At 34.4% G+C, this 26996-nt stretch overlaps 1 protein-coding gene across 1 annotated transcript in view; it reads right to left on the reverse strand.

Annotated features, from left to right (window-relative positions):
- LOC131074206 (serine carboxypeptidase-like 45) overlaps window positions 1-7987 on the reverse strand; it is a 59854-nt gene extending 51867 nt beyond the window's left edge. The window contains exons 1-3 of the mRNA XM_058010767.2: window positions 7744-7987; window positions 7471-7572; window positions 7292-7386 (exon numbers count right to left, since the gene is read on the reverse strand). Coding sequence (XP_057866750.2) covers window positions 7292-7386; window positions 7471-7572; window positions 7744-7987 — 441 coding nt within the window. The remainder of the gene's footprint in view (window positions 1-7291; window positions 7387-7470; window positions 7573-7743) is intronic.
- Between the last annotated feature and the right edge of the window lie 19009 nt (window positions 7988-26996).

Here is a 26996-nt window from a genome sequence, read left to right on the forward strand (position 1 = left end):
TGTTGGCAATTGACACTCATTGGATTCCTTTGTTTTCATTAATGGCAACAAGATTCTATAGAATTCATAGACTGACATTAGGAGGCATACACTGGTAGATACCGGCATTGGATTATTCAAGGTCATAATTGGCACTGACATCCAGCACTTCAGTGAAGCCGACATCAGTCTACGATCCAAAGGAATTTTTATTCAATCATTTTATAATTATTGTATTGAGCTGAGATTGTATATCTTTTGTAATGTATTGTAAGCTGACATAAGGAATATTGTTTGTAAAGGGTATATAAGTCAGTTAATTAAGTCATTATGATATAGGATATGTGATAGGAGAGTGTATATGACAAGGAAGTAGAACTATGTAATGTGAAGGATATGTATGTAGATCATTTTGTATGTGAATGTTTTATCATGCAATGATCTATAAATGGTTTGTAAGGCATTTTTTGGAGGAAAGGAGATACTGGTAGAAGTGTTCAGGGTTTATGAACCTGTACAGAACAGAGCTATAACAGGGTTGATGTTGTTCTTCTCAATGATGTTGGTCTGATCCTACTTAGTGTGGCAACAATACTCACCATGACCACTCTTCTTGTAATATGCACAAGGTGGTCAATCCTTCTTAGATGTATACCCCTTCTTGGAAGAGAATAATTGTCCTTTATCCTTTGGCTTGAATTATTCTCCTTCTTGTTCAAACCTTTTCCTTCCTAATTAGCCACCAAAGTCTTGGACTTTGAAGGCTTGAGAATCCCCATGCTCAATAACTTGTCCTGCTCTAATATCAACATCTATATGAAGGCATCAAATGTAGGCATAGTGAAAGAACTACCCATTGCCAAGTGATGAGTTTGGAAGCTTGAAACAAATGTTGCATATTTTGATAGAAGCTTTCCCAACAAGTTGTAGATCAACTATACATCCTTCTTGTTAATGCCACAATCCTTAAGTTATGCTCTTAGATCATTTTCATTAGTGACATAGTCTTGGATTGTATAAAAGTTCTTGGGATCCATCATTGTGACATCATTATCAAGTTGATAACCTCTAATCTTATCAATTTGGTCATATAATTTTCCCAAGGCATCCCATGCATCCTTAATTGTTTTACACTTATCAATGTGAAAGATGAGTTCTTTTGATATATACTTCCTTAATGTTCCAAGAGCCATAATGTTTTAGTGATCTGTTTCATGTGAGCATTAGGATTAGCTTTAGGATCAATTGGTGTTGTTATAGTTCCATCAATATAGTGAGTTGATCTTTTTTCCATTAGCTTACTCCATACATCAATTTTCCATGAAGCATAGTTATGTGGAGTTAAAACTGTAAATTTAGGAGAATCCATATTAACAAAATGAAAGATCACAAGGAAAAGAGAGGCACAATAAGAAGAACCCCCTACCCCAAAATGATGATTTGACACTTTATACATAGTGCATTTACAATGGGCCACTTGCAAATGAGGGAAAAGTGGACTTCTATTTTAAATTTACAACTACCTCAAATAGGCTATAAAATAATCAAACCAATAATGCAAGAGATCTAAACTGAGACCCAAGAAAATTACAAGTACCAAATGTTGGTGTTGGAAATAAGCCACACCCGAATCGATGATGGACTAGTCCAAGAGGGGCCAGTAGCTCAGTGGTAGAGAACTCCAGTAGTGTATGGAAGGTCCTAGGTTTGAGTTCTATCTGGTCCATGTCTCAACATGGTATCAGAGCCAAGTCCAGGCTAGGAGCCCCAAGCACATGAGAGGTGTGGCTTAAGGGGGGGGTGTTGGTGTTGGAAATAAGCCACACCCGAACTGATGATGGACTGGTCCAAGAGGGGCAAGTAGCTCAATGGTAGAGCACTATAGCAGTGTATGGAAGGTCCTAGGTTCGAGTCCTAGGTGGTCCATGTCTCAACACCAAATAGACCAGAAATGACCGAATTTTGAAAGTATAATTTTTACTCAAATTGGTGAAAAACTAATGCCACCATGTGAAAGTAGATAAAAATTATGCACTTTATAAAAATGACACTTGAAAAGGAGATCATATGAGCCCAAATGAAGCCTCTAAATTTTTAAAAACAAGGATTGGACAAGTATAGTTGTGAAAAACTGAAAACTCTAAAAAAACTTGTCCACCAAAATTAGAAAATAACCACACCACTATGAAGAGCACAAAAAATAGCCCAAATAAAAAATTGAACTTAGGAAGGCCTCAAAATGACCAAGTTATGAGCCTTCAAAGTTGGACTACAAAATAAAAAACTCAAATGGTGAGGTGTCAAATTTTATTCGAAAAGTATTGATGCAAATCCGGCATCAGCTATTTACTATTTTAAATTTGATTACAATTTGGTTGTTGCACCAAAAATTCTCTATGTTTGTGTGGCAATTCATACAGTACAGACTGATTACGTGGCTCAATGAAAAGATGACATGTAGCATACAGAATGTTGACTAAGCAGGTATAATTGTTGACTATATAAGATGATGTGGAACTATATGATTGTTGGCATTTTGGCATTAAGTTGTCATTGATGTCAACTAATTGGGCAGTGACACCGGTATGATGGCTACTAGTATGGGCAATAACTGGGATGATGGCTGATGTTGATGGATCACTGGTAAGGAAACAAGCCTCTCTGAAAGATGGTTGCCTATTTATGATGAAGAGGCAAACTACTAAAGAAATGAAAAACCTCCAGAGGAAAAGATGAGTTGTCTGTATAGTGTACTCTACCGGTTAGCAGAAGAAGAAGGTTCTACTAGTAAAGGAATGTACCAATATCAGATAGTTAATTGATCAAGTTTGGACTGACTATGTGTCAGTGAGCCATGTGTTGATCATTGTGATGCCATGTGGAGCTGAGGTGGCAAACATGCTATGATCAGTGAAGCCCCCATCGATAGGGTTGTTGAAACAGATAATCACCATTAATAAAACTGCCACAAATCATAGGATTGTATCTGATTGTTGTAGCTCAAGGAGGATGATCAGGGAGCAGTTGGCGCTTGCATTAATGAAAAGGAAATCTGATTGCAAGAAGGTCATAAAAAGGAAACAACCAGGCATTTTTTATGTGTCGATGGATTTCAAGACAAGAAATCAAGTTCATGATTGCTATCTTTAGCAAGTATTCATTGGACAATGGAAAAAGTGTATAGGTGTATCCCTGGAGTACAGGTGATCGATCCTAGATAGATCAGATCAAATCTCATGTAGATCATGCCAGGAATAGGAAACCCTAGCTACTCCAACTTTGAATTTCTTTTTGGCATGAAACCATGGTATAAAGAGATGTGCTCGAGACAAAACAAGGTGATACTACAGAGAAGGGAAGAGAGGAAAAAAGTTTAAGTGCTGAGAAGATTTCAGCCTTAGAATTTATTCTAAGAAAGTTGCAGAATTAGAGTGCAAGCAAACCGGTGAGAGGGTTTAACTGGCAGTAATTGAGTACAGGCATAACTCTAAGTTCAATAGTTGACAAAACTGGCAAGGTGCAGTAGAGCAAGGCAGCATCCCAATGTAACATAGAGTGTGATGAGACTGTCAAAGAAAGGGTAATAATAGTGGCCAAGAATCAGTAATCTCATAACCGGTAGTGTGAAATTCAGTGAAAGTGAAGACTATCAACCGACAGTGAGTTATTTGATCAAAGAGTTATAGAACACATTTGCAACAAGAAGCCTTAACTATATTTAAATAGTATTTCATTATACATTGCCAAGTTGAAGCATGGTGCAGGGGTTGGTTCTCCTTGGGTTGGTGCCCTAAAAAGTGAAGGGGTTGGCGCACCTTGGGTTGGTGCCCTAAAAAGAAAAGGGGTTGGCACTCCTTGGGTTGGTGCCCTAAATATTTGTAATCCAATGTTTTTCTTGTGACGTTGGATTGGAGCAGTAGACTCTAGTAGCTTTTCTCACCGAGGTTTTTCCCATATTGGGTTTTCCTCATACATCTATTGTTGTGAGTTGTATTTGTGTGATTGATCTCTTTGACCCTCCTTATTTTACTGGTTTGAATGTTTAGATGCTCTGTTTAGTAGTAGGCTTTTTGGAGTTGATTAGAAAGGTCAAAAATTTTAGCAACCACTAATTCAGCCCCCTCTCAGTGGTGGTTTGTGTTCAACAATAATAACATGGCATCCTATTTGGTAAGGTGACTCAACACCTACTTGGTGCTTGCGTTGTGCTAATTGTGTAGATTATTGTCTATATGGTCCACTAGGGGTATGTGAAGTGTTATTACATGGGAGAAAAAACCTCCATGTGGCTTACATTTCACTATCACTACATGGCCGAAAAAAGTTCCATGTGTCTTATGTGTCATTATGAGGCAGAAGGACAATGGAATGAGTGAAAGAGAGGAAGGGATCATGTAGCGGAGCATAGAGACATCAACGGGAGGAGGTGGCCTGAGGTGGCGGTGGTGGGAGGAGCCATGGAGTGAATCCAAGATATAGTGGCTAAGAGTTGCACGAAGCCATGGGGCGACATGTGGTAGAGGATGGTCGACAAAGTGGGAGGTGTGGCAGCCAAGGACACGGGAGATGCCACTGCCAAACAAACCCTGCAAAACTACGTACAAGGTAGGACCAATATGTTGGGGGTAAACAACCCCCACTGAAAATAATGTTTCTTCCCTTTTTTCTAAATAAAAACTTTTAATATATATAAAAAAAGTATGAAACTTAAAAATATTGAATTTCAAAAATTTCAAAGAATTTTTTTTTTTTTTGAAAAATTGTATGAAACAACCCAAATAGGAAATTTTTTCCTCCAAAGCCTCAAAATTGATTTTCACCAAATATAGGCAAATTTATACTCAAAATTCATTAAAACGGCCTCCTAGATTCAATGATGAGGTCGAAATTTACACAAGATGCCACCATTTTTCCCTTCTCGTCAGATTCAAAAATCAAATGGTCCAAAATGTCTCCAAATAAACTCCTCAATAAAGCCCCAATGGATCTAATACCATGCAATAATTTATCAAATATAACCAAAATATCTAGACCACAATGAATAGGACAAATAAGAGAGATTTTTGTCAAGATGCAAAATATGATCAAATGGATTAACCATACAATGAAGATGAGCACGCTTATAAAGTCAAGGCCATATGGATATGCGAGCACATGAACATGACCTGTGGCCCAATGAGAAACATGGATAGGTGGGGGTAGGTAGGAGAAATAATAAAATATTCCACAAGAGGTGGACCACCCATTGAAGGTGGAATTGTAACAACAAGATAAGACCACAAAATGTGGAATTTCTCCTACAAGCAACTTCCCTATGTGCACACTTCCCTAAGTGTCTCATATGAAAACTACTATGAGATTCATTATGCTAAGTCAACTTAACTAAAGTGTAATTACGAGACATAATTTACACCAACAAAATTAAAGGGCATATTTTTACTTATTTTGAGTAATTTGTCGTAACTAATATTTTTTAAGCCTCATGATAGAGACATATACTAGATCTCAAGAAAATAATTCCTAGACTAAAATAATATGTACTAAAAAAGTGAATATAAATTTAGAGTTAGAGCCATTTAATTTTATATTTTATGTGATCTTTAAATGAATGAAAAAATTAAAAATTTGAAAGAAAGTATGAAAAATGTGAAGTATCAAATATCAAAAGTGACTATGAAATGAGAAATAATTATTATAAAAGAATACATGTCTTATCCCAATAATCCAATGTCCCAATACAAGTGATCTACCCAAATGCTGTCTATTATACCTAAAGCCACAATATGATGTATCAAGCTCAATTATATTGCGTCATCTACCCCAACCAACTTGGATCTAAACAATACCACTCATATAAAATCTCAAAACCTACTACTAAAGGTTGATTTGTAAAAAAATTATCTTTAAGATCAACTAACCTACAAAAATTAAATTAATATTTTTACATCTACAACGAGAAAAATCTATTTCATGACAATACATATGAATCTAAAGGAACTAAAGAGCTCTCACTATTACCTAATAAATTTTTTATAGAAGATGTATAATCATGTTGGTTGAAAATTTTGTCAACACAAGAAGAGTTTACAAATTTGTGGTTTCAACCACAACAACACAAAATTAAAAATCTCCTAATTAGTAAGGGGAGGCCCCCCTATGATTCACTACTCTATTCTACTAAAATAAGATACAAATTTGTAACTCCTATTCTAACATGCCTTAGAAGTTATTCTCTCCTCTTTCTCCAAGAAAAAAATTACAATATAGAGCAGCAATAATTCTCACAATCTCATTATTACAAATTAACTTGAATATCGGAATGATTAAAATATAGATAAGAAAACAAGAAAAGTTTGCATAAGAAATCTTTCTAAACCCATGAAGGCTACTATCAATTATTTTATGATTCCTTTTTTAAATAAAAACAAAACCATCTACTTTATAGTTTTGATGGACTCTATTTTTAGGTTATTTATTATGATTATTTTTGGGTACTTTTTTATTGAAATCTTAACAAAAATCAAAATAATTTGACAGGGACACTTGCAACATGTGAACATAATTTTTCTTATTTTTGAAAAAAGAAACTTTGTACTAATGCATCTAAGTGTGTTTCAAGATCCAAAGATTTGTTATATATAGGCCATATTGTTTGACATGAACAAATTAAGGTGGATATTCATAAAATTAATAACATAATATAATGGAAAATGCACAGAACCTTTAAAACCTATAAAACCTATAGAGCCTCTTATGAATTACTAGATATTATTACCAATTTCCCAAAAATTATAGTACTATAATAAGAACTCATAAATTTGCTGATGAATGATTCTCTTTACTACAATGAGACAAACATTAAGGAAAACTGAGAAACTAAACAAATATGTTTGAACAACTTCCATTATAAATAGCTTACATTTTCCTAAAATATCATTGTAGAATGTGATTCTTCTAGCCATGACATTGATGTAATACTCATGAAAGACGGAAGACTCATGAAAGAGGGAAGACCCCTAACATTTGATAGTTAAAAATATGTAATCGAATAATGGAAACCTTATCTTATTAGCAGAAACCCTAAGGTGAAGAAAAAACATGATATATAACATGATATATAAATTAGTTACAAAGATATTGGAATATGAATCAAGAAGATAATATATATAATAAAGCCCGAGAGAGAATGCTATGGCTAAAAATCAATCTATCATTGATGAATTATCTTGTATTCCATTTCTATACTAATAGAGAAATTATGTGGTGAGTCATTTGAAGAGTGGGAGAATAATGAGGTGGGAGATAGAATTACAGTCAAAGTGTCATTAAGCAAATAATAATCTGAAGTTGTATTAGAATAAGAAAATCCCACTCCAATTGGGCTCTCTACATACAGCATGTTTACTTCTGCCATTAAGAGGAGCACACGATTTGAGTGATGGTAAGTTGGATTAAAGAATACACACAAACATGAATGTTGAGAATCTGTACCTGTATTCCAAGAGAACTTGTTTTGTTCCAAAACTTTGCCATTTAATCTGAAAGGACCAGTCTCGATGAATGCTCCATATCCAAGTGATGAAGCCCCAGGCCCTGCAATGACTCATCAAAGATCGATATATTAAATTTTTGACAAGTTTTGTAGAGTGAAAAAAACAAATGTATATTACATAAAAGGCAGAATAAACTGGAAGAGATTATAGTAATAAAGTTTATTAAATCAAAAAGAATAGTGAAGCATTATAGATGGAATGTGTTATTTACCTCCACTGAGCCACAAAACCAGGGGCCTAGATGTAGCATTGTTGTGAGCCTCTACAAAGTAATAAAATAATGCTCTACCATGCTCTTCATCAATGGTAATGTACCCACCATACTGTTTGAAAGGAACTTTCTCTCTTTGGCCTGGCAACTTCTCTATAAGATCAGATTCAGGATCAGCAACAGCATTATGAACCATAAGCATTGAAAACACAATACCCAATTCTACCACCTTCATAAGATCCATTGCACAGAATGGAAGTTATGATTTTGTTATAGTACTGGGACTGAATTTTAGGGGTAACAAAGCAGGAAGGAGAGAGAGCAGTTATTAAGGTTGCATTGAGTCATTCACAGCACAAGGCAAGCATCTTCAAGAACAATGCAGGCTTTCGCTGAAACAATATTTTATGGTAGAACTTAAACCCTAATTGAAGGCTATTTGTCAATTTTAATAATAACGTTTTGTCTACTTTAAACATTTTAATGTTTGCATTCGTTTGTTGGTATCAGAATTTAATTTATTATTTATAGATTTCTCAAATAAAGAAACAGTGGGAACAACCTTTAAATACCTGTTTTTAACACTGCACGGTATGTGGCGGATTCGCAAGCACACATAATCACATAATCATAAGACAAACACATAATCACCAGAACATGGCCCATCAACTTTTCTATTTAAGGCTGAAATTCATTAAAAAATATTACACTCCAATATTGGATTAGGATTACAATAAAAGATAATATTTATCTATTGAATAGAAAAGTAAGAAAACTGTTATCAAGTTTTTATGTTTAATGGTGAAATTTGTCACATCCGTATCAATTTTCATTAAGTAATATGCTCGTTTTGATATAATAAGTTAAATATAAAGGGTTGAATCTTATTTCTTTCTTCACTAAGTTGTTATAAGAGTGGGCTGCAGAGAACTTAAATGATTGTAAGTCCAGGTTCTGTTCTAATTATTTATAGATTTTCCAAATAAAGACATGATGAAAACAATCATTGAATAAATATTGATTTTGAACATTATTATAATAGAGATTGTTCATATTATTTATGTGAAATGACAATAATTAGAAGACAAAAATATTAAATAAATTATTTCATAATTTTCTTTTTAAATTTATAAAAAATTATTGGAATGACCAATTTATCTTTCGAATGAAATTATTTGAAAATGTAACAAGATAGAGAATCATTTTGAAAATATTTTTCAAATATAGATTCAATGCACATCTCTAGAAAAATCATTGTAAAAGGTTGTCACAAGTTATTAAATTTTAAAGAAATGGATCAAAAACATCATCACCAAGGTTCAAACATATGAAGCATAGTAGATAATGTAATACCCTAAAAATGCTCATCTAAACCATGAGCCCCTAATGACGACAACATCACCAAGGTCCTAACCAAAGGCAATTAAATCAAGCAGACAATTAATTCTAAAATCATCAAATGTCACATGGCAAATTAATAACTCAATATTAATTAAATATTTAATTAATTAATTGATCATTCCAAGTAAATCATTTTTAAACATTTGTCTTATTTATTTTATCGAATATCCTAGCATATTTAATTAAATAAATCAATTTGCCATTAAATCATCAAAAAGGGGAATTAATTTGAAAAATAAATAAAAAATTGTCATAAATCTTCAAAAAAAGAAACAAATCAAGAAAGAGGAATTGGAAATGATGAGCACAAATCTTCAAAAAAGGAAATAAATCAAAAAATGAATTAATTGACAAAAAAGAATTAAAAATTTGAGAAAAGAAATCAATTGGAGATAATCTTGAAAAAAACAAATTAAAAATTTATAAATAATCTCAAAGAAAGCAATTAGAACAATTAAATCTCAAAATTGAATGAAATAGAGAATAAATTAGTTTTTTCTTTATTTTATCTTAATTTTAGTTCAACTTCCTTTAAAATTGTGAAAAGCATCCAATCACATCAATTCACCTAGATTGTGCTTCCTCTTGGAAAATCTTGACCACTCATCATCATTTGATCTTGGCTTTTGGTTTCTTTCTAAATTTTCTATAAATTCAGGCCTTCATCTCTCATTCAAAAATCCTGGAGAATATATTGTTATTATGTTGTTTTTGCTCTAGGTTCATTGATAATATTGCATATATATTTAGATCATTTATCTCATTTATTACTTAAATCTTGTTAGATTAATCTTGCATCCATCTAGCATTAATATCATGCTCATATAGATTAAAATCCTTCCTCTTGGTGTTGTCTAGTCACTGGATTACTTATACAAATCTGAGAGCAATCTTATACTTGCATCTTTTAGAAGGCAATGGGTCGATTTGTTATGGTTTTCATATTCATGTTTATATCTGTCTAACCATGCATGTAATGACTTGATTGAAGTGTTGTGTATTCCAGATACAGATACAAGTCCACTTTTCACACACATATTTCTAGTGCCCACTGTGGGGCTCAAAACCATGACTACAAAATTTATAATGTTTCTTGAACAAATTTAATGTTTGGTTTTTATAACTAATAAACATGCATTAAATTTGCAGATAAAAATATTTCTTTTTATTTGTTCTTCTATGACCGTAAAAAATGGTCTCAGTTTGGAAGGCATAACTTTTTATTGAACCATTGGATCTAAACCAATTTTTTTTATTTTGTTGAAAACCAAGTTTTATACAGGTTCAATGAAGGGATTTTCCTAAAGATTTTGGGTTTGAAAGTTATGATTGACATAGTGAAGAACTATCATTTTACTTATTCTTTTTTGACACTCAAAAATGGTCTCGGTTTGGAGTGCATAACGTTTTATTGAATTGTTGTATCTTTACCAATTTTTTATATCTTGTGTAAAACCAAGTTTTCTACAGATTTATTGAAGGGATTTTCCTAAAGATTTTGGGTTTGAAAGTTATGATTGATAGATTGCAGGACTATCATTTTACTTATTCTTCTGTGACTGTCAAAAATAGTCTCAGTTCAGAGGGCATAACTTTGTATTGAACCGTTGGATGTTACCCAAATTTTAATATGTTTTGTAAAACTAAGTTTTCCACATTTTCCCTGAAGTGATTTGCCAAATTATCTCTTTTTAAAAAGTTATAAATGACAGAGTGCAATACTATCAAAACTATCATAACTAGGATAGTCATAAAAAATGGAAATTCTTGTTCGATTAGTTTAATTTACAATTTGCATGATAGAATTTTCTTTTGATGATTCTTTTTATGTTATTTTGGCAACTAATTTTGGGCTTTTAATTTTTGCAGGACGCTTGTCAGAGAATCTATCAATCAAACATACGCCTACCAAAGAATCAAGAAGAAAATGACTACTGGCATATTTGTTTTGCAGGTGGCCTAAGGAGAATTGACTAAACATTGTGTATTCATTTAGTATTTTCTTAGGCAATTAAATTTCTATTTGGTTAAAGAACAAATCTGTCTTTCGTGTTTTCAGAAAAAATCTAAGAGGTAGGAGAGTATGCTCTTGTCTTTTATAGACAATCAGAAATCTAGACCCTCAAAGCTTTTTTCTAAGTTTTGAGATTTGTGTACCTTTAATGGGCCTATCACAGTGGGAAAAAGTAATCACCCTATGAAAATGACCCAAGTGAGTATAGCTGGACCTGAGCATTCCAACTCACTATAATAAATAGGCCTTTGGAGATTAAAGTCTTAGAGGATGGGATTATTTGAGTTTTCTCTTTGAGATCTCTCATATCGAGCATTTTGTAGGGCCTCGTGGTCTCAATCACATTTATGTGGCTATAACTTGTTTTAGTACCTTGTCGGGCTATAGGCCTCAATCATGCTTGCATGACTTCAAGGGGTAATTTCAAATGGAATTCCTAACTAAGAACTATAAGATTAGAAGCTACCTGATTCACCTCTGAAAGGTTGATAATCTTTGTGCAAGAGAGATAGTAACTCTCCCAAGACACTTGCCATATCATGCCTTCATTAGTGTTTGGAGTCGACTAATACAACATTGAAAATCCATTGCATGAGACTCAGTGGCCGTATTCTGATTAGCTATTGGGTGTGTACCTAAGTCAGCAAGCAAAGGTTTTCTTCTCTAAGTCAATTTCCATAGGGTTAGCGTGTTGTGATTGGAGTTACTATTTATCTTGCATGTTTTCTATGTTTTAATCCCTGAAACTGAAAATGAAATACTGAAACTGCAAAGAACAAATCAAACAATATAAAACAATTTAGTGATAAACTCTGTCTATGTCCAAACTAGTCTCTGTCAGTCATGGAAACACCAGCCCTTATCAAAAACTGGTAGTCGTCAGTCATTGAAACTCCGTCTGTCAGAATCTTGTCTCTATACAATCCTCTGTCGTATGAATTCTTGATCTTGTCAATCAAAACAATCAAAATTGCCCAAATTAGTCTACAATGCATAAAATTTCTTATTATAATTCAAAGCATAAACAACCTTGATAGTGTACCCCTATCGTTGTATTGCACGATTTTGTCGATCATCTCTTAGCTAGTTCAAACAACATCTTATTAAACCTAAGTTAACTTGGATAATGTCTTACATAGGATAAATCATTCCTGAAAGTAGACCAGATCTTAGTAACTTCACTCAATTACTACGTTAAATGAATAACTAGCTACAATTTGATCTTGACTTCTACAACACATCTATCTCTCGGTCCTGTCGGTTGGAAATGTCTGTTCAAACCAGAAGCTCTTTTAATTTTTTTTAACAAAAGTAAGAATCTCATGGATACCTTAGCTCCAATTCCCATGCCTACCTTGCCTCAAATGCTTCAAGATATCAAAAAAGAAATATATGACATGGAAATCCAATAAAATAAATCAATGACTCCATTTGAAAAATAAATGCATGATATCAAGAGTGAGAAACTTCAAGGAATGCTAAAACAATTATATGATTTGACAATCAAATACCAACAAATAATTGACAATCAAAGACCAAATCTCATACATGATCACAAAACACTTTCACCAAGACAAAAAGACATCTATTCCCTAGATAGACAGTTTACACCTTTGGGGCAATCTATTGAGTCAGCTTTGGAAGAGTTTCTTAAGAACAATCATACCATATTGCCTAAAAAGACTACATGGGGATGCTCAGTTTTGAGTAGTTATTGTGTATATCATAGGAATAACAAACATAAGACTTCAATGTGTATGGAATTTAAACATAAGATTCAAGATCTTCTTGATGGTGGTGTCATTGAAATTGAAGATCCTAATGACTCACCTAAAGAAAAAGAAGGAACTACTTCTAAGAATAATCAAAATCATGAATCTATATCTAGCAAGGCTCCATATGTAGCCTCCATCCCTTCCATGATGCCTTCATCTCCTAAAAATTCTCAGCAACAATCCATACCATCTCCTTCAAACAATGAAACTTCTCATGTTTACCTTCAAGGGTTATCTCCTATGGAAATCCAAGTTAATGGCAATATTGATACAAGTTCCTCTGAAGATTTAAAAATCACAGATCCTATGCCATCATGCACTCCAATTCCAATCATACCCACTCTAGAAGGCCCTTTCGAAAATGCTTCCCCATCATGCCAAAATATGGAGACCTTCCAAGAATCCCCTACACCTATTAAAAATCCCATCCCTTCCTTAGAAGTGACTTCATGTCAAGAGGATAATTTGGAAAATGAAGAAACAAGTCCTATCATAAATCAAGATCAAGACACCAAAACTCCCCAATCCCATCTAATGATTGAAAAAGATCCTATTTCACTAGAATCCCATGATGATCCCCTTATACCTTTCCATTTCTTCCAAGATGATCCCTTTCCATCTCAAGATCCAAACATCCTTCCAAATCCCATTCCTAATCCACTTCCTAAGAAAGATCATGATGCCTCTTCCACCTTTTCAAACAATCCTATTCAAAATGAAGAGTTAAACACCCTTCCTACTCTATCCAATGGTCCTCTTCCATGTCAAGATCAAAGTATCCCTTCATCTCCTTGTCATAATCCTCCATATTCACCTCAAGGATCCATCATGGCTACAAATCCCTCTCATGATCCTATCATTCCTTACATTCCACCTCCACCTCAAAATGGACTTGCCCCTAGCATCAAAAGTAAGAAGAAACCCTTTGTTAAAAAGATCTTTCAAAGCATGCATTATCAAAGAAAAGGGTTAGACATTCATGGAAAAGGTATATTAGAACCCCCTACTATAAAAGAAGATCTTGATTATAATGGCTACATTTCTCACTCTCAAGATGTTGGTATCTCTCATAAATCCTATATTTCTCCAGTTAAATCCAAATATACGCTTTCCCCATCATCGCTTCCCTCCATTCTAGGTTCCTATATCCCTCCACCCTTTATGCAGAATCAACAAAGGCACTTGTCTTCGAGTACCTTCCATCCATCTAAAAGACCTCCATATCATTCCTATCTATCCATGCATCTCCCTCCAAGCAATTGGGATTCCAAGCATAAAATTCATAAATCAAGCAATCCAGAGGTATTCAAGGATCAACATGTCCCATCTAATCGACATGTCAAAACAAAGCAAAATATGATCCAAAAAGAAAAAGAAAAATACAAAAGCCCACAAAAGCCCACAAAGAAAGAAGAAAAGTCAAAAGTTATATGGGTTCCTAAGGCACTTGGACAAGCAATGTGATCTAAGGAACTACTAAAGCATGAAAAATCAAAAACCATGTGGATCCCTAAGAGGTTGCTTGAAGCACAACAAACTAAAGAAAAATCAAAATTGACATCCAAAATTGTTGTTACTTCATCCAAACCTTCTAAGTCTATTCCTCCATCACTTCCTTCATCCATTTTGGGTTCTTATGCCCCAAAATCTATAACCTTTCTTTCATCAAAATCTCAAAATCTAAGATTCACTTCTCCTCCATATGTCCACCATCCCTCAAGGTGTGTGCCAATGTTGATCTTTCTAGCATTTCCATCTAGCCATACCCAATTCTTCCAACATCCCATCCATTATCCAATGCCTCTTTTTCACCCTTCCATCCCTCTTATCCAATCCTTTGCATAAATCCTTGGCCTAGTTTCATTTCATTATCTTGCCAACATCTTTGAGCATACCTTCATAGCCATGGTCTATTGCAACTCATTGTCTAAGGGTAGCATCCAAAGAAGCGAGATGATGGGGTCCTTCTTCCATCCCCTATCATGCCTCCATTATATTCCAAAAAAAAGAAAAAAAAATGATTAAAAAAAAAAGTTAAAAAAAAAAGTAAAGAGAAATAATTTCGTCCACAAGTGAAAACCACTTCTTATGGTGCCTTGGGAAAGTACCATGATGAAAACTTGGCAAACAAGCATCATGTGTAATCCATTATCCTTTTGCATTTTACACTGGGGGTAAGTTCCATCTATTATCCTTCATCCTCCATTATCCCTCATTTGCTCTATCTACATGCATATCCCCTTTCCACCTTTGATCTTGATAAGGTTAAGGATCTTTATAGGTTTTGTATGTCCTATATATTGCACTTGATCTAGACCCTTTAGCTCCTATCCATTGCTTTCTTACATCCTTCATTACTCTCTTTTGATCTTTCTTATCATATCTACCTTCTATCCAAATCTATCTCTTGATCTTGATCAACACTATGGACAAAATGCAAAAACATGCTTTCCATAAACCTCTTGACATGGCCACTTCTTTGGACCATATGGCTTCGCTGCACTATATCCTTGGTTTACATCGCTAAAATCCTTGCTTTACATTACTATATCTAGACCCTGTGCTTAGATTAACATTGTGAGATAGTCCTTGAAAGCGTCCACCATCATTCACTTATCCATTCATGTACTCAAAATCCCTTTTGCCTTGCTAGACACTAGGAGCAAACATCAAAATCTTAAAAATTCATAAAAATTGGAAAAAGACCTGAAAAAAATCAGAAAAATCAGAAAATGTCCAAAAGAAATCCTAAAATCAGAAAATGTCCTGAAGAAATCCTAAAAATCAGAAAATGTCCTAAAGAAATCCTAAAACTCAGAAAAAGTCCTGAAGAAATTCAAAAAAAAAAAAAAAAAAAAGAAAAAATAGGGAAAAAGAGAGAAAATGCCTTGGTGAAAACCTAGTAAACAGGCACCTTGGGTTAAAAAAAAGAAGAATCTCTGCCAACCAGGTGAAAACCTAGAAAATAGGCGCCTCTTGTACTCAAGCACTCCATTTATCAACGCAACGTTGGCATTCCCACTTTCATGCATCTTTGCTTTCGCTTGTACATATCTTTTGGTTACTTTCGTGACATCCTGGTTCGTTGGAACCCTCATGGCTTGAAACTGATCATTATCATAGTCTTAGGTTAATCAACAAGAGCACATTACATGTCCTAAGCAATGTCAACCAAGTCAACCTTACTTCAGTGAAACCTGGTCGTCCACTTTGAGTCAGTTACCTATCTCTTGACTACTGAAGAGTTTTATCACCGAGTTAACAAGCAAAACAACTTAACGGAAAACAATCACTAAACTGTTTGAGCTATGCATGAAAATTTTCTTTGAGTGTTGTCTTTTATATTGGTTTTCGATTATTATCCCTCTGAGTAACTCGAGGAAGTCTATTGTGACTAAGAGGAGAAAGGATTGGGGGCATAATGTTTTCTTATTTGCTGCTTGTAGGAATGATTCCAATGATCTAGAAACATCTAAATTAGCTAGGTGTTTGTGATAAGAGCCTTCACATCAAGGTGGAATTGCTTCACATACGTCGACTCCACTTAGTTGAATGCTACAGGGAAGTTCTCATCATTCCTTTGTTCATTTTGAGGGAATTTCTTTATCATGCAATTCGAGTCCCTGCAAAATATGTCCAAGGATATGAACGAAAAAAGGGTCATTGTAGACAAGATAATTAATATTGCATATGAAAAGCAAGGCACTCTACTTTGCCGGCTATAATTGTAAAACGCTCAATGATGACAATTAAGCTTTTCAAAATCTATTGACTAGGTTTAGGTTGCATCTCATTTTGCATCTCATCCTGCATTTCATTCTACATCTCATGAATTTTGAGTGATTTTGGTATGGTAACACTAATCTTTGTATGGTCTGAATGAGAGTTGGAAGCTTCATCATTTCTTTGCTAAGTGGTCTCTTTTCATCATTTCTCCGATCGAGTACTTGTGTTTTGAGATTTTAGCTACATACATGGGCATATTATATAGATTCATACATTCATTATTACTCATTTGCATTCATCTTATTGCATAGAAAAATAAAAACATTACATTATTCATATTACTCATACTCATTCATTTATGTGCATATGAAAAGAAACAAAAATAGACATCAATGATCATTTGCATTCATACATTCATGCTGAAAAGAAATGCATACATATAGAATAAAGCATATAAAAGAAATCTCATAAGCGAATCAACACAAGTACGATGAAGTCAAATCGGATCTCATATATATATATATATATATATAAAGTATAAGAGTACAAAATGATGTCGAATGACATATACAAACTCCCATCGCAGAAAGAATAGTATAGGCTACAAAAAATGGGTGTGTCTACAAAAATTATCCGAGCTGCAAAAAGAAATAATCTAGCTCGCACCCTCTCCCTCATTGCCTGGTGGAGGAGGAGGGGCCTGATGCCCAGGATCCTATTAAGGTGCCCGAGCTCCCTCTGATCGTGCCATATACTGTGAGTAGGGTATCACCTGCTGAGCAACAGGAACTGCGACACTATATGTGGCTACATTATAAGCTACCCTAATACTCTGGAGAAGGACCTCCTGTCGTAGAGCCTCTATCTCTTCTCTTGACTCTGCTCTCAATGACGTGATTTGGCAATCCTGCTTGGTCCTCACCTCGGCAATCTGGCAGTCCCACTCAGTCCTTACCTTGACAAGCTATCGGTGTCACTCCGCCGGCTGAGTCTGAGCTACTATCAACTGTGACTGCAGCTCTGCAAGATGTGCCCTTAGCGACCATCCAACATCTGTCTCTTGCTCTCTCGCAACCTCTCCACCCCCATCTCCACCTGTGGCTCCACCCTGCTCATCCCTCTACTACCAAACCTATCTCAGAGCTGCTCGCTCCTCCTCAGTCCCACCCAATCTCACTCCTACTCCTCCTAGGGATCTACCCTCACCCCGTTGTTGTCCACCCTCAGATAGCACCCTATTGCTACTAGCACCAAGATCACCACCTACCTGCCTCAGAGCCTCGGCTCTATGTCCCTGCCTCTAGCCCTACTTGTGGCCCTGTCCTTGTCCCTATGCTGGTGTGGGGGCATCATCCTCAACATCCTCAATACGAGGAGCCTGCTCACCTAGATCTATGAATTGCAGGAACGGATGCTACTAAAAATAATCTCTATATTAGGGCAATACCCCTGCATCCATTATGTCATCCATGTAATCCCATCTCAGGCGGTGTAAACCAGTCAGCTCCTGCATTGCCAAAGCATAAGACAACTGCAGAGACCATCCCTATCTCTCCTCATTTGCATACCGTACATAAGTTGTGTACTCCTATGAGATACCCTAAGGCCGGCCATACTGCCTCATCACTCAAGAAATGACGAATCGCTCCACAATGGTCTATGACCTCCCGATCAGTGGGCATGTAACAAAAAGGTCCCTATGAACTAGCCACCAGTCATCCCACGGCTCCAAGCCTTTGTACGGTCTCCATATAACGGTTATCAAGTCATCTAGCTATCGTCTCCAAAAATTTGTCTTACCCAAATGGGGCTGTGTAATATATCCGACATTACCTATATATGATCGACTGCCCAAGCTCTCTACTACCATCTACTATGGAACAACAAACGGGAAGGTGTTCCCAAGCCCACACTTGCAAAATATATACACCGGTGGCCATGCTCCACCCATCTCTGTACACGATCTCATGCATCTTTTGATACATGTGGGCCTATAAACATGAGCCCCAGCCAAGTCTCTGAGGGGTCTCTATCAACCTCTCTAGCATTCGACCCCATCCACACTAGAAGCCTTGCTGCCCTTTGTCTAGCATCAAAAATAAGCCTATGAACCCTGCTACAATGCATGCCAGAGGATACTCCTCACTGTACCTGCTCATAAGTATGTCCCAACTCATGGAACGAGTCAAAATGTCAAGATCACCAAAGACATGCCTCACTGCCTGTAATCTTGGAAGGTGCCCTGAATCGTAATCCACCTTATCCCCAGCAAAAGGGATACGAAGGATCCTATATACATCCTCAGGAGTGATAGTCAACTCCCCCACTGATAGATGAAACGTGTTATGCTCTGAATGAAAATTCTCTACCAATGTTGTGAGCATTCTATGATTCACACAGATATCAGGTAATCTCAACAAATGAGTCAAGCCGCACAAGTCAATATGATCCTGCTCAATCTCAGATAAATGTCGCACTAATGCCATAGTAGGAGGATAAACACATTTGAACAGCACAGGAGGTAATCGAACCTGCAAAAAACCAACAACGAAGCATCATAAAACATTCCAAATGAGCCTCCAAGAGAAGTAAAACATCACACAAACCCAACTAAGTCAAATACAAAATCAAAATTTCATGTTTACACCTTCAAAAATGTTCACTATCTCTCGAACGACAAAACATGGATAAGCAGCATCTTGTACGAGCCAGGAATAGCTTTCACACGACAAAAAATGCTCAAATGACAATTTATTAGACTTCGCACGACAAAATGGTCTTTTTACAGACCTGTCGTACGACACACGGGTGGCCCTAGAATGACAAAACTAATGACCTTAAATGACAAAACAAATTTTACTAGTTTCTCGTATGAGACAGAATCTTGTCTCGCACAACAAAACGTGATGCCCAACCCCAAACATGCGAAAAACTTGAAAAATGAACAAAAAAATTCAAAATTGAAAACATAAACTGGCTTAAGATTGATCACTTACTGCTAGCTCATAATTTCAGGGTCGATTATGTCTTCTCTAGCACTCGAATCTATGCTGATGAGTAGGGACCATCATTTTCTTCACAAAAGGTTTTTTGAATTCTCAAACTTGGAGGGTTAAAATGAATTGAAAATGACACTTTTGTCCCATGTATAGCCAAAAACCTAATATTTCAACTTGCTCCGATGGACATGAAAATTGTACCCTTAGCTAATTAGGTTGTCTTGAGTCCATTTTCAGGATCGAAATCAAAATTTGAGATCATTCTGCTAGTCAATTTCATCAAAATTTGGACCACTTAGTGCTTTTCAACAAAAGCTCATTCTCTATTCTAATTGCACTCAATTTAAATGTTGAATCTCAATTTAATTTCTACAAATCAACTTTGCGCTCAATTTCTTATCAATCAACGCAAAATTTTCAAAATTTCCTCTGAATCAATTTGTGCTCAAATCATTATCATTTCTCAAAATTGCCTATCATCATGTACCCTTGCTATCTTTCGATTTCGCTCCCAAGGGGGCATACTCGTGACCTTACGACCTCATATCTTCAAATGTCGAGAAAATTTTTAAATCTTCATTGAAAGTTGAACAAAACATCTTTTTTAACTAAAGAAAATCAAACAAGACCTCATCACTAGGGGAATCTCAACTTCATCACTTTATATCAAGTTGAGGTCTCTTGATCATCTGAATCAAATCAATCTTTAGGGGCATATCAGTTTCATCGAATAAAATCAAGTTGATATTTGTCTTTTATCTAAATCATTCTCTCAACATTAATCAATTTCATCGCTTTTCATCAAGTTGATTATTCATTTAAACTCAATCAAGGGTTTAAAGAGTATCTTCGATCACACTCAATCTAAGCAAGTGTTCAACATTCATTTCTTGATCAAGCTTAATAGTTTATCTTCATCGTATCTTGATCAATCAAGTTCAAGATCAATTTTTATCATCACTCACTATGTCTAGATCAATCAAGTTCTAGATCAGTAAGATCGGTTTCTTGATCAATCAAGTTCAACTTCGGTATTTTTGTTTTCTATCGTTCCTAAGTTCAATCAAGTTTGAGAACGGTATTGCTTTAATCAGACTTCATTCAACTTTGTCACTTCGAATCAAGCTTAACACCTCGCTTTTCATCTAGTTCGTGATCAGTCAAGTTTAGAACTGACATCTCCTAGACATCAACTATTCTTTGAACCAACGCGCTGCTCGCACATTAATTCAAAGAGGGGCAAATGTAATACCGTAAAAATGGTCATCTAAACCATGAGCCCCTAATCTCGACAACGTCACCAAGGTCCTAACCAAAGGCAATTAAATCAATCTTGAGCACACAATTAATTCTAAAATCATCAAATGTCACATGGCAAATTAATAACTCAATATTAATTAAATATTTATTTAATTAATTGATCATTCCAAGTAAATCATTTTTAAACAATTATCTTATTTATTTTATTGAATATCCTAGCATATTTAATTGAATAAATCAATTTGCCATTAAATCATCAAAAAAAGGAATTAATTTGAAAAATAAATAAAAAATTGTCATAAATCTTCAAAAAAGGAAACAAATTAAGAAAGAGGAATTGGAAATTATGAGCACAAATCTTCAAAAAAGGAAGTAAATCAGAAAAAGAATTAATTGACAAAAAAGAATTAAAAATTTGAGAAAAGAAATCAATTGGAGATAATCTTGAAAAAAACAATTAAAATTTGATAAATAATCTCAAAGAAAGCAATTAAAACAATTAAATCTCAAAATTGAATGAAATAAAGAATAAATCAGTTTTTTCTTGATTTTATCTTAATTTTAGTTCAATTTCCTTTAAAAGTGAGAAAAGCATCCAATCACATCAATTCACCTAAATTATGCTTCCTCTTGGAAAATCTTGACCGTTCATCATCATTTGATCTTAGCCTTTGATTTCTTTCTGAATTTTCTATAAATTCAAGCCTTCATCTCTCATTCAAAAATCCTGGAGAATATATTGTTATTATGTTGTTTTTGCTCTAGGTTCATTGAGAATATTGCATATATATTTAGATCATTTATCTCATTTATTACTTAAATCTTGTTAGATTAATCTTGCATCCATCTAGCATTAATATCATGCTCATATTGATTAAAATCCTTCGTCTCGGTGTTGTCTAGTCATTGGATTGCTTATACAAATCTGAGAGCAATCTTATACTCGGATCTTTTAGAAGGCAATGGATCGATTTGCTATGGTTTTCATATTCATATTTATATCTGTCTAACCATGCATGTAATGACTTGATTGAAGTATTGTGTATTCTAGATATAGATACAAGTCCACTACTTTTCACACACACAGATAATGATCATTCATAATTTGAAATTATTTGTTAATTATAATGTTCAATAAGGCTTCCATGCTAAAATTGATGTAATTTTCTACAATGAAAATGTCCAAATTTTAAAGTATTCATAAGAAGGAAATAAATACTCATTCCTGTACATCCAAGATTGAAAATAAAAATTAAGTTATCCAAAGACCTATGTTGTGAAGAGACCACAATCCAAAACTTGATTAGATGCAATACAAATAATTCAAAAAGCTTAATCAATGGCACATGTAAGATCCATAACGAAAGAATACAAAAGAACACACAACTAATGTGGAAATTCTAGCTAGAGAAAACCACCGCAAAATATTATTTTTATATTGAAAACTTACAAACTTTGTAAGCATCAACCTAGTAGAGGCACCAATGTAGACAACTGAACACCAACACGGTAAAAGACGCCAATATCTTTGAAATTGAAACACAAACTCTAAAAGAATGAAATGATGATCGTTCAACCTTTTTCTCCAATCAGATCCTAAGCCCTTCACAACTCTGCTAAAAAATCTCTACTCATAGTTATGCAAGTATTCGCCCTTAAGATTTGCATGAAATGTCCTTCAAATCTGCAACAAATAACCTTTAAAATATGCAACTCCTCACCCTTGAAGTCTGGAATAAAATTGCCCTCAAATCAACATCAATTCACTCATGAAGATCTGCACTCAGATCTGCAATAATTTGATTCAAAATCTACTCATAATCTTGATACTTTTGTCTGCACAAGGTCTAAAAATTTGTTCATAGAGTCTACTCAGATCTCCTTTTAATAGGAATGATACTCAACTTGAATACTCGCAAAATTGATGGCCAAAGACATTTATTTATACCAAAAGTATGCACCCCTTCACAAGGTTGGCCAAGGAGGAAAAAATAATTTTATTTAAATTGATCTTACCTCCCAGAATCGCTGTCAAACATTATGAACTTGGCCCAACAGAAAATGCTACTTTGATGTATTTAAAGCTCATAGGATGGGTGCACGGTCTTAGGGGTGTCGGCCCTAAAAAGTATAATTAAAAAATATTTTTAGAACCCATACATGGGTCAGCCGAATCAATAGCTTGCAATAAATGCAGTCTAAGAGGGGCACTAAAAATATGAATAATATTTAATTAGGTTTCATCACTTCAAGTTGGGTCGGCCCTTGGAACAATATTAATATTTGTATTTAACTTAATTTGGTTGTCCAAGGTGGCACTTAAGCCAAGAGGGGGTCGGTTTAATAAATTGAGTTTAAATTAAATTTTAAGTTGGGTGTCCAAATCAAAATGGGTTGATCCAATAAACATCAATGAAAACTGATTTAATTTGTAAGGTTGGCTTTAAAAAATTAATTTGATTTATTTTTCTAAAAGACCTTCTATTTAGAGTTAATATCGATGTGCATAAACCTTCATCAATGAATCTCCTTGAGCAATAATACGATGTCCATAGATTTTCCTTGGGCATCAATGACAATAATCCAACAATCTCCCCCTTTGTAAATGATGCCATCCTATAAAGATATAATCTTGGAATGCAAAAAACTCCCTCTTACTCTACTCCCCCTTTGACATTGATGGAAAAGGATTTTTGGGGTTGAAAGATAAGACAATGAATAGCTCCCCTTGAACATCTGCTTCTCTTCAAGAACTTAGTGAATAGATGATGTGGTATCACTCCCAATTTCTCCCTTAGATAGTCAAAAGTCTCTTTCAGAAGAGGCTTTGTGAAGATGTTCATAATTGATTCCTTTGTAGTAGTGTACTTCAGCTTCACTTGGTGATCAATAACCTGCTCTCTTAAGAAATTGTATTTGATTGAAAATGCTTTATCTTAGAGTGCATAACTAGATTCTTTGAATTATAGATTATACTTGTATTATGATAGAATATGGAGATGGGATGCCACACTCAACCTTAATATCCTTCAATGTCATTTTCATTCAAACAAACTATGTACACTAAGGTGCTACTGTAATATCTTATCTCATCATAGATAAACAAACTAAAGCCTATTTCTTACTCAACAAAGGTACTAGACTATTGTCAAGGAAAAACCTTCCACCACTAGTACGTTTTTCTTTCATCAACACTACCGACCTAATATACATATATGTATATGCTATAAAGGTGAAATCTTCACCACTTGGATAGTACAACCCAAAATCCATAGTGTCCTTTGGAATTTGAATATTCATTTGATGACATGCACATGAGTTTCCTTTCAAGCTTCCTAAAAGCATGCCACAAATCCCATTGTTTGCATAATGTCAAGTCTTGTAGATATCAAATATAATAAAATTCCAATCATAGACTTATATAGAGTTTGGTTAGGCATAGGAGAATCATCATTTTTACTTAATTTGCAACTTATAACCACGGGAGTAATCAAAGGATTGCAATCTTCTATCCTAAATTTCTTCAACATCTTCTTAATATACTTGGTTTAGGAAATAAATATCCCTTTATTTAATTGGGAAATTTGCAACCCAAATTGAAAGATAATTGACCAAGCATTAACACCTCAAACTCATTTTGCATATTTGTGGAAAAATTTTGACACATCTTTCCACTATTGCCTCCAAAAATGATGCCATTTGTATTAACCATAACAATCAACAAATATCTTTCTTCTTTCTTGATGTAAAGATTGTTGTCTGCAATTCCTCTAGAGAAGCCTTTCTCTTGTAGATACTCATATAATCTTGAGTACCAAGCCCTTAGGGCTTGTTTTAGACCATTAAGTTCCTTATTTAGACAACAAACATAGTCCTCATTCTCTGATAGAAGAAACCATTATGAGCTTGTTCAATATACACTTCTTCCTCCAAGTTTCCATTTAGGAAGACTGATTTCACATCCATCTAGTAGACTTTGAAGTTCTTAAAATTGGTAATGGCTAAAAACAACCTTATGTTGGAGTAAATAATTTATATATTAATTATTCACTTAATTGCATTAATTCACTAAATAATTTGTGCCTTAATTAGTAATTAATTATTGGCATTTATTATTTAGTTAATTAATTAATTATGGATAATTAATTAATATTTATCTTCATGCATAATGAAAACTAGGAAAAGAAAGCTATATTTAGATTTCAAGAGTTTCATGTATTTAATTAGTCTATTATGCTTTTCGTTTATACATGATAGATTCATGCATTCTATTTCCACTCTTAGTCTATCTTGTAAAATCCACCATTTAGGGTTTTTATCTTTAGAGTTAGATTTCTTTATGAGGATGTCATATCCTTCATTGTAAATCAAGTAGTACAATGGTTAACCATTCTTCCCCTTGATAGTGAGACTGAAGGTCCATTGTTGTCACAGGGACATTTGATCATTCTTCCCGCTTGTACTCCTTTTCTCATTTTGGTCCACCTTCTCCATTGTTTGAGAATCACTTTTTTTTAAGAGAGAATGTTGAGGTGAATTTGGATCACTTGAACTTATGTGTTGTTCTTGAGAGCAGTGTTGTGACTTCTACACCTCTAAACCTCTTGTTGAGTTAGCATCTGTTCAGTAGGATTCCTCTTCAGCACTGCCTGACATTGTAGCTCCATGCATTGAGCCCATCACTACTATTGTTGAGGAAATATCAGAGGATGTTCATTCCCTTTCAGATGACAAATTTAACACATTTGTTATCCCACCATCATTGGAGCTTCCTTTATAGGTTCATCATTCATTTTCCTTTGATTAACATCTAGGCCTTCTAGTTTTGCCTTACATACAAGTTTTTCCTCTTATTCGTTCATTGAATTTTCTTCCTCCACATTGTAGCCACATTGGTTTGATCTTTGACACAAGGATTCTATCATTCTAGGGGCTTTGGAACGTTGATTCTCTATCATGGGGAGTTGGTTGTACATATGTTCTTGAGAGAGACTCTCAAGACATTGTTTTTTTTGTAATTTATTTTTTGTTTCTCTTTTGGAGAGGAGTTTTGTTCCCATTGGGTTTTCTCCTTTGCCTCATTTCTAAGAAACTTCCATGTTTGTTCATGGGTACCTCATCAAGCTTTATGTTGGGACCCATCGTGCATTCATCTTTGCATTCTTTTTTCTTACATCTTTTTTTCCTCTCTCCCCAGTTGTGCATTTAGGGGGGTGTTGGAGTAAATAATTTAAATATAGTAATTGTCCACTTAATTTCATTAATTCACTAAATAACCTATGCCTTAATTAGTAATTAATTATTGGCATTTATTAATTAGTTATTTAATTAATTAATATTTATCTCCATGAATAATGCAAACTAGGAAAAGTAAACTATGTTTAGATTTTGAGAGCTTCATGCACCATTTAATTAGTCTATTATTCTTTTTGTGTATATATGACTAATTCATGCATTCTATTTCCACTCTTAGTCTATCTTGTAAACTCCACCATTTACGATTTCTATCTCTAGAGTTAGATCTCTTTAGAAGGATGTCATATCCTTCATTTTAACTCAAGTAATACAAGTAATTCAATCATTTTTATTATTATTTTCTTCAATTATTTTGTTGTTCAATTCTCTCTTTATGTGTGACAGGTATTCTTGCAGAAGATAACTAGGCTTGTGGGATTCATATTTCATGAATCCTAACACCTTAAAGCAAGGAACAAGAGAAAAGATTCTTCAAAATCAACTCCTTCAACTTAAGAATATCCTTTTCCTACAGGCCTTGCTTTATTCCTTATAACTTAGGCATTGTCATTTACTCTATTTTAAAAAACCTATTTAGTGTTGGTGATCTTCTTGTCCTTGGGTCTTCAGACAAGTTCCCTAGTTTCATTCTTCTCAATTTGATCCAATGCCTCTTCCATATCCATTATTCAATGCTCTCCTTCACTTGCATTTGTAAATCTCTTTGGCTCTATGGTGGAGAGAAAGAAAAATTTGCATGTTTTGTTGTAGAGTTCTTGTAGTTGAATATTGTCTTTGTATCCCATGCTTTTCACAAAAATATTCAAATTCATTGGAATTGAA

This window comes from Cryptomeria japonica, chromosome 8 (assembly GCF_030272615.1).
Source record: "Cryptomeria japonica chromosome 8, Sugi_1.0, whole genome shotgun sequence".
In the NCBI taxonomy this organism is placed as follows: domain Eukaryota; kingdom Viridiplantae; phylum Streptophyta; class Pinopsida; order Cupressales; family Cupressaceae; genus Cryptomeria; species Cryptomeria japonica.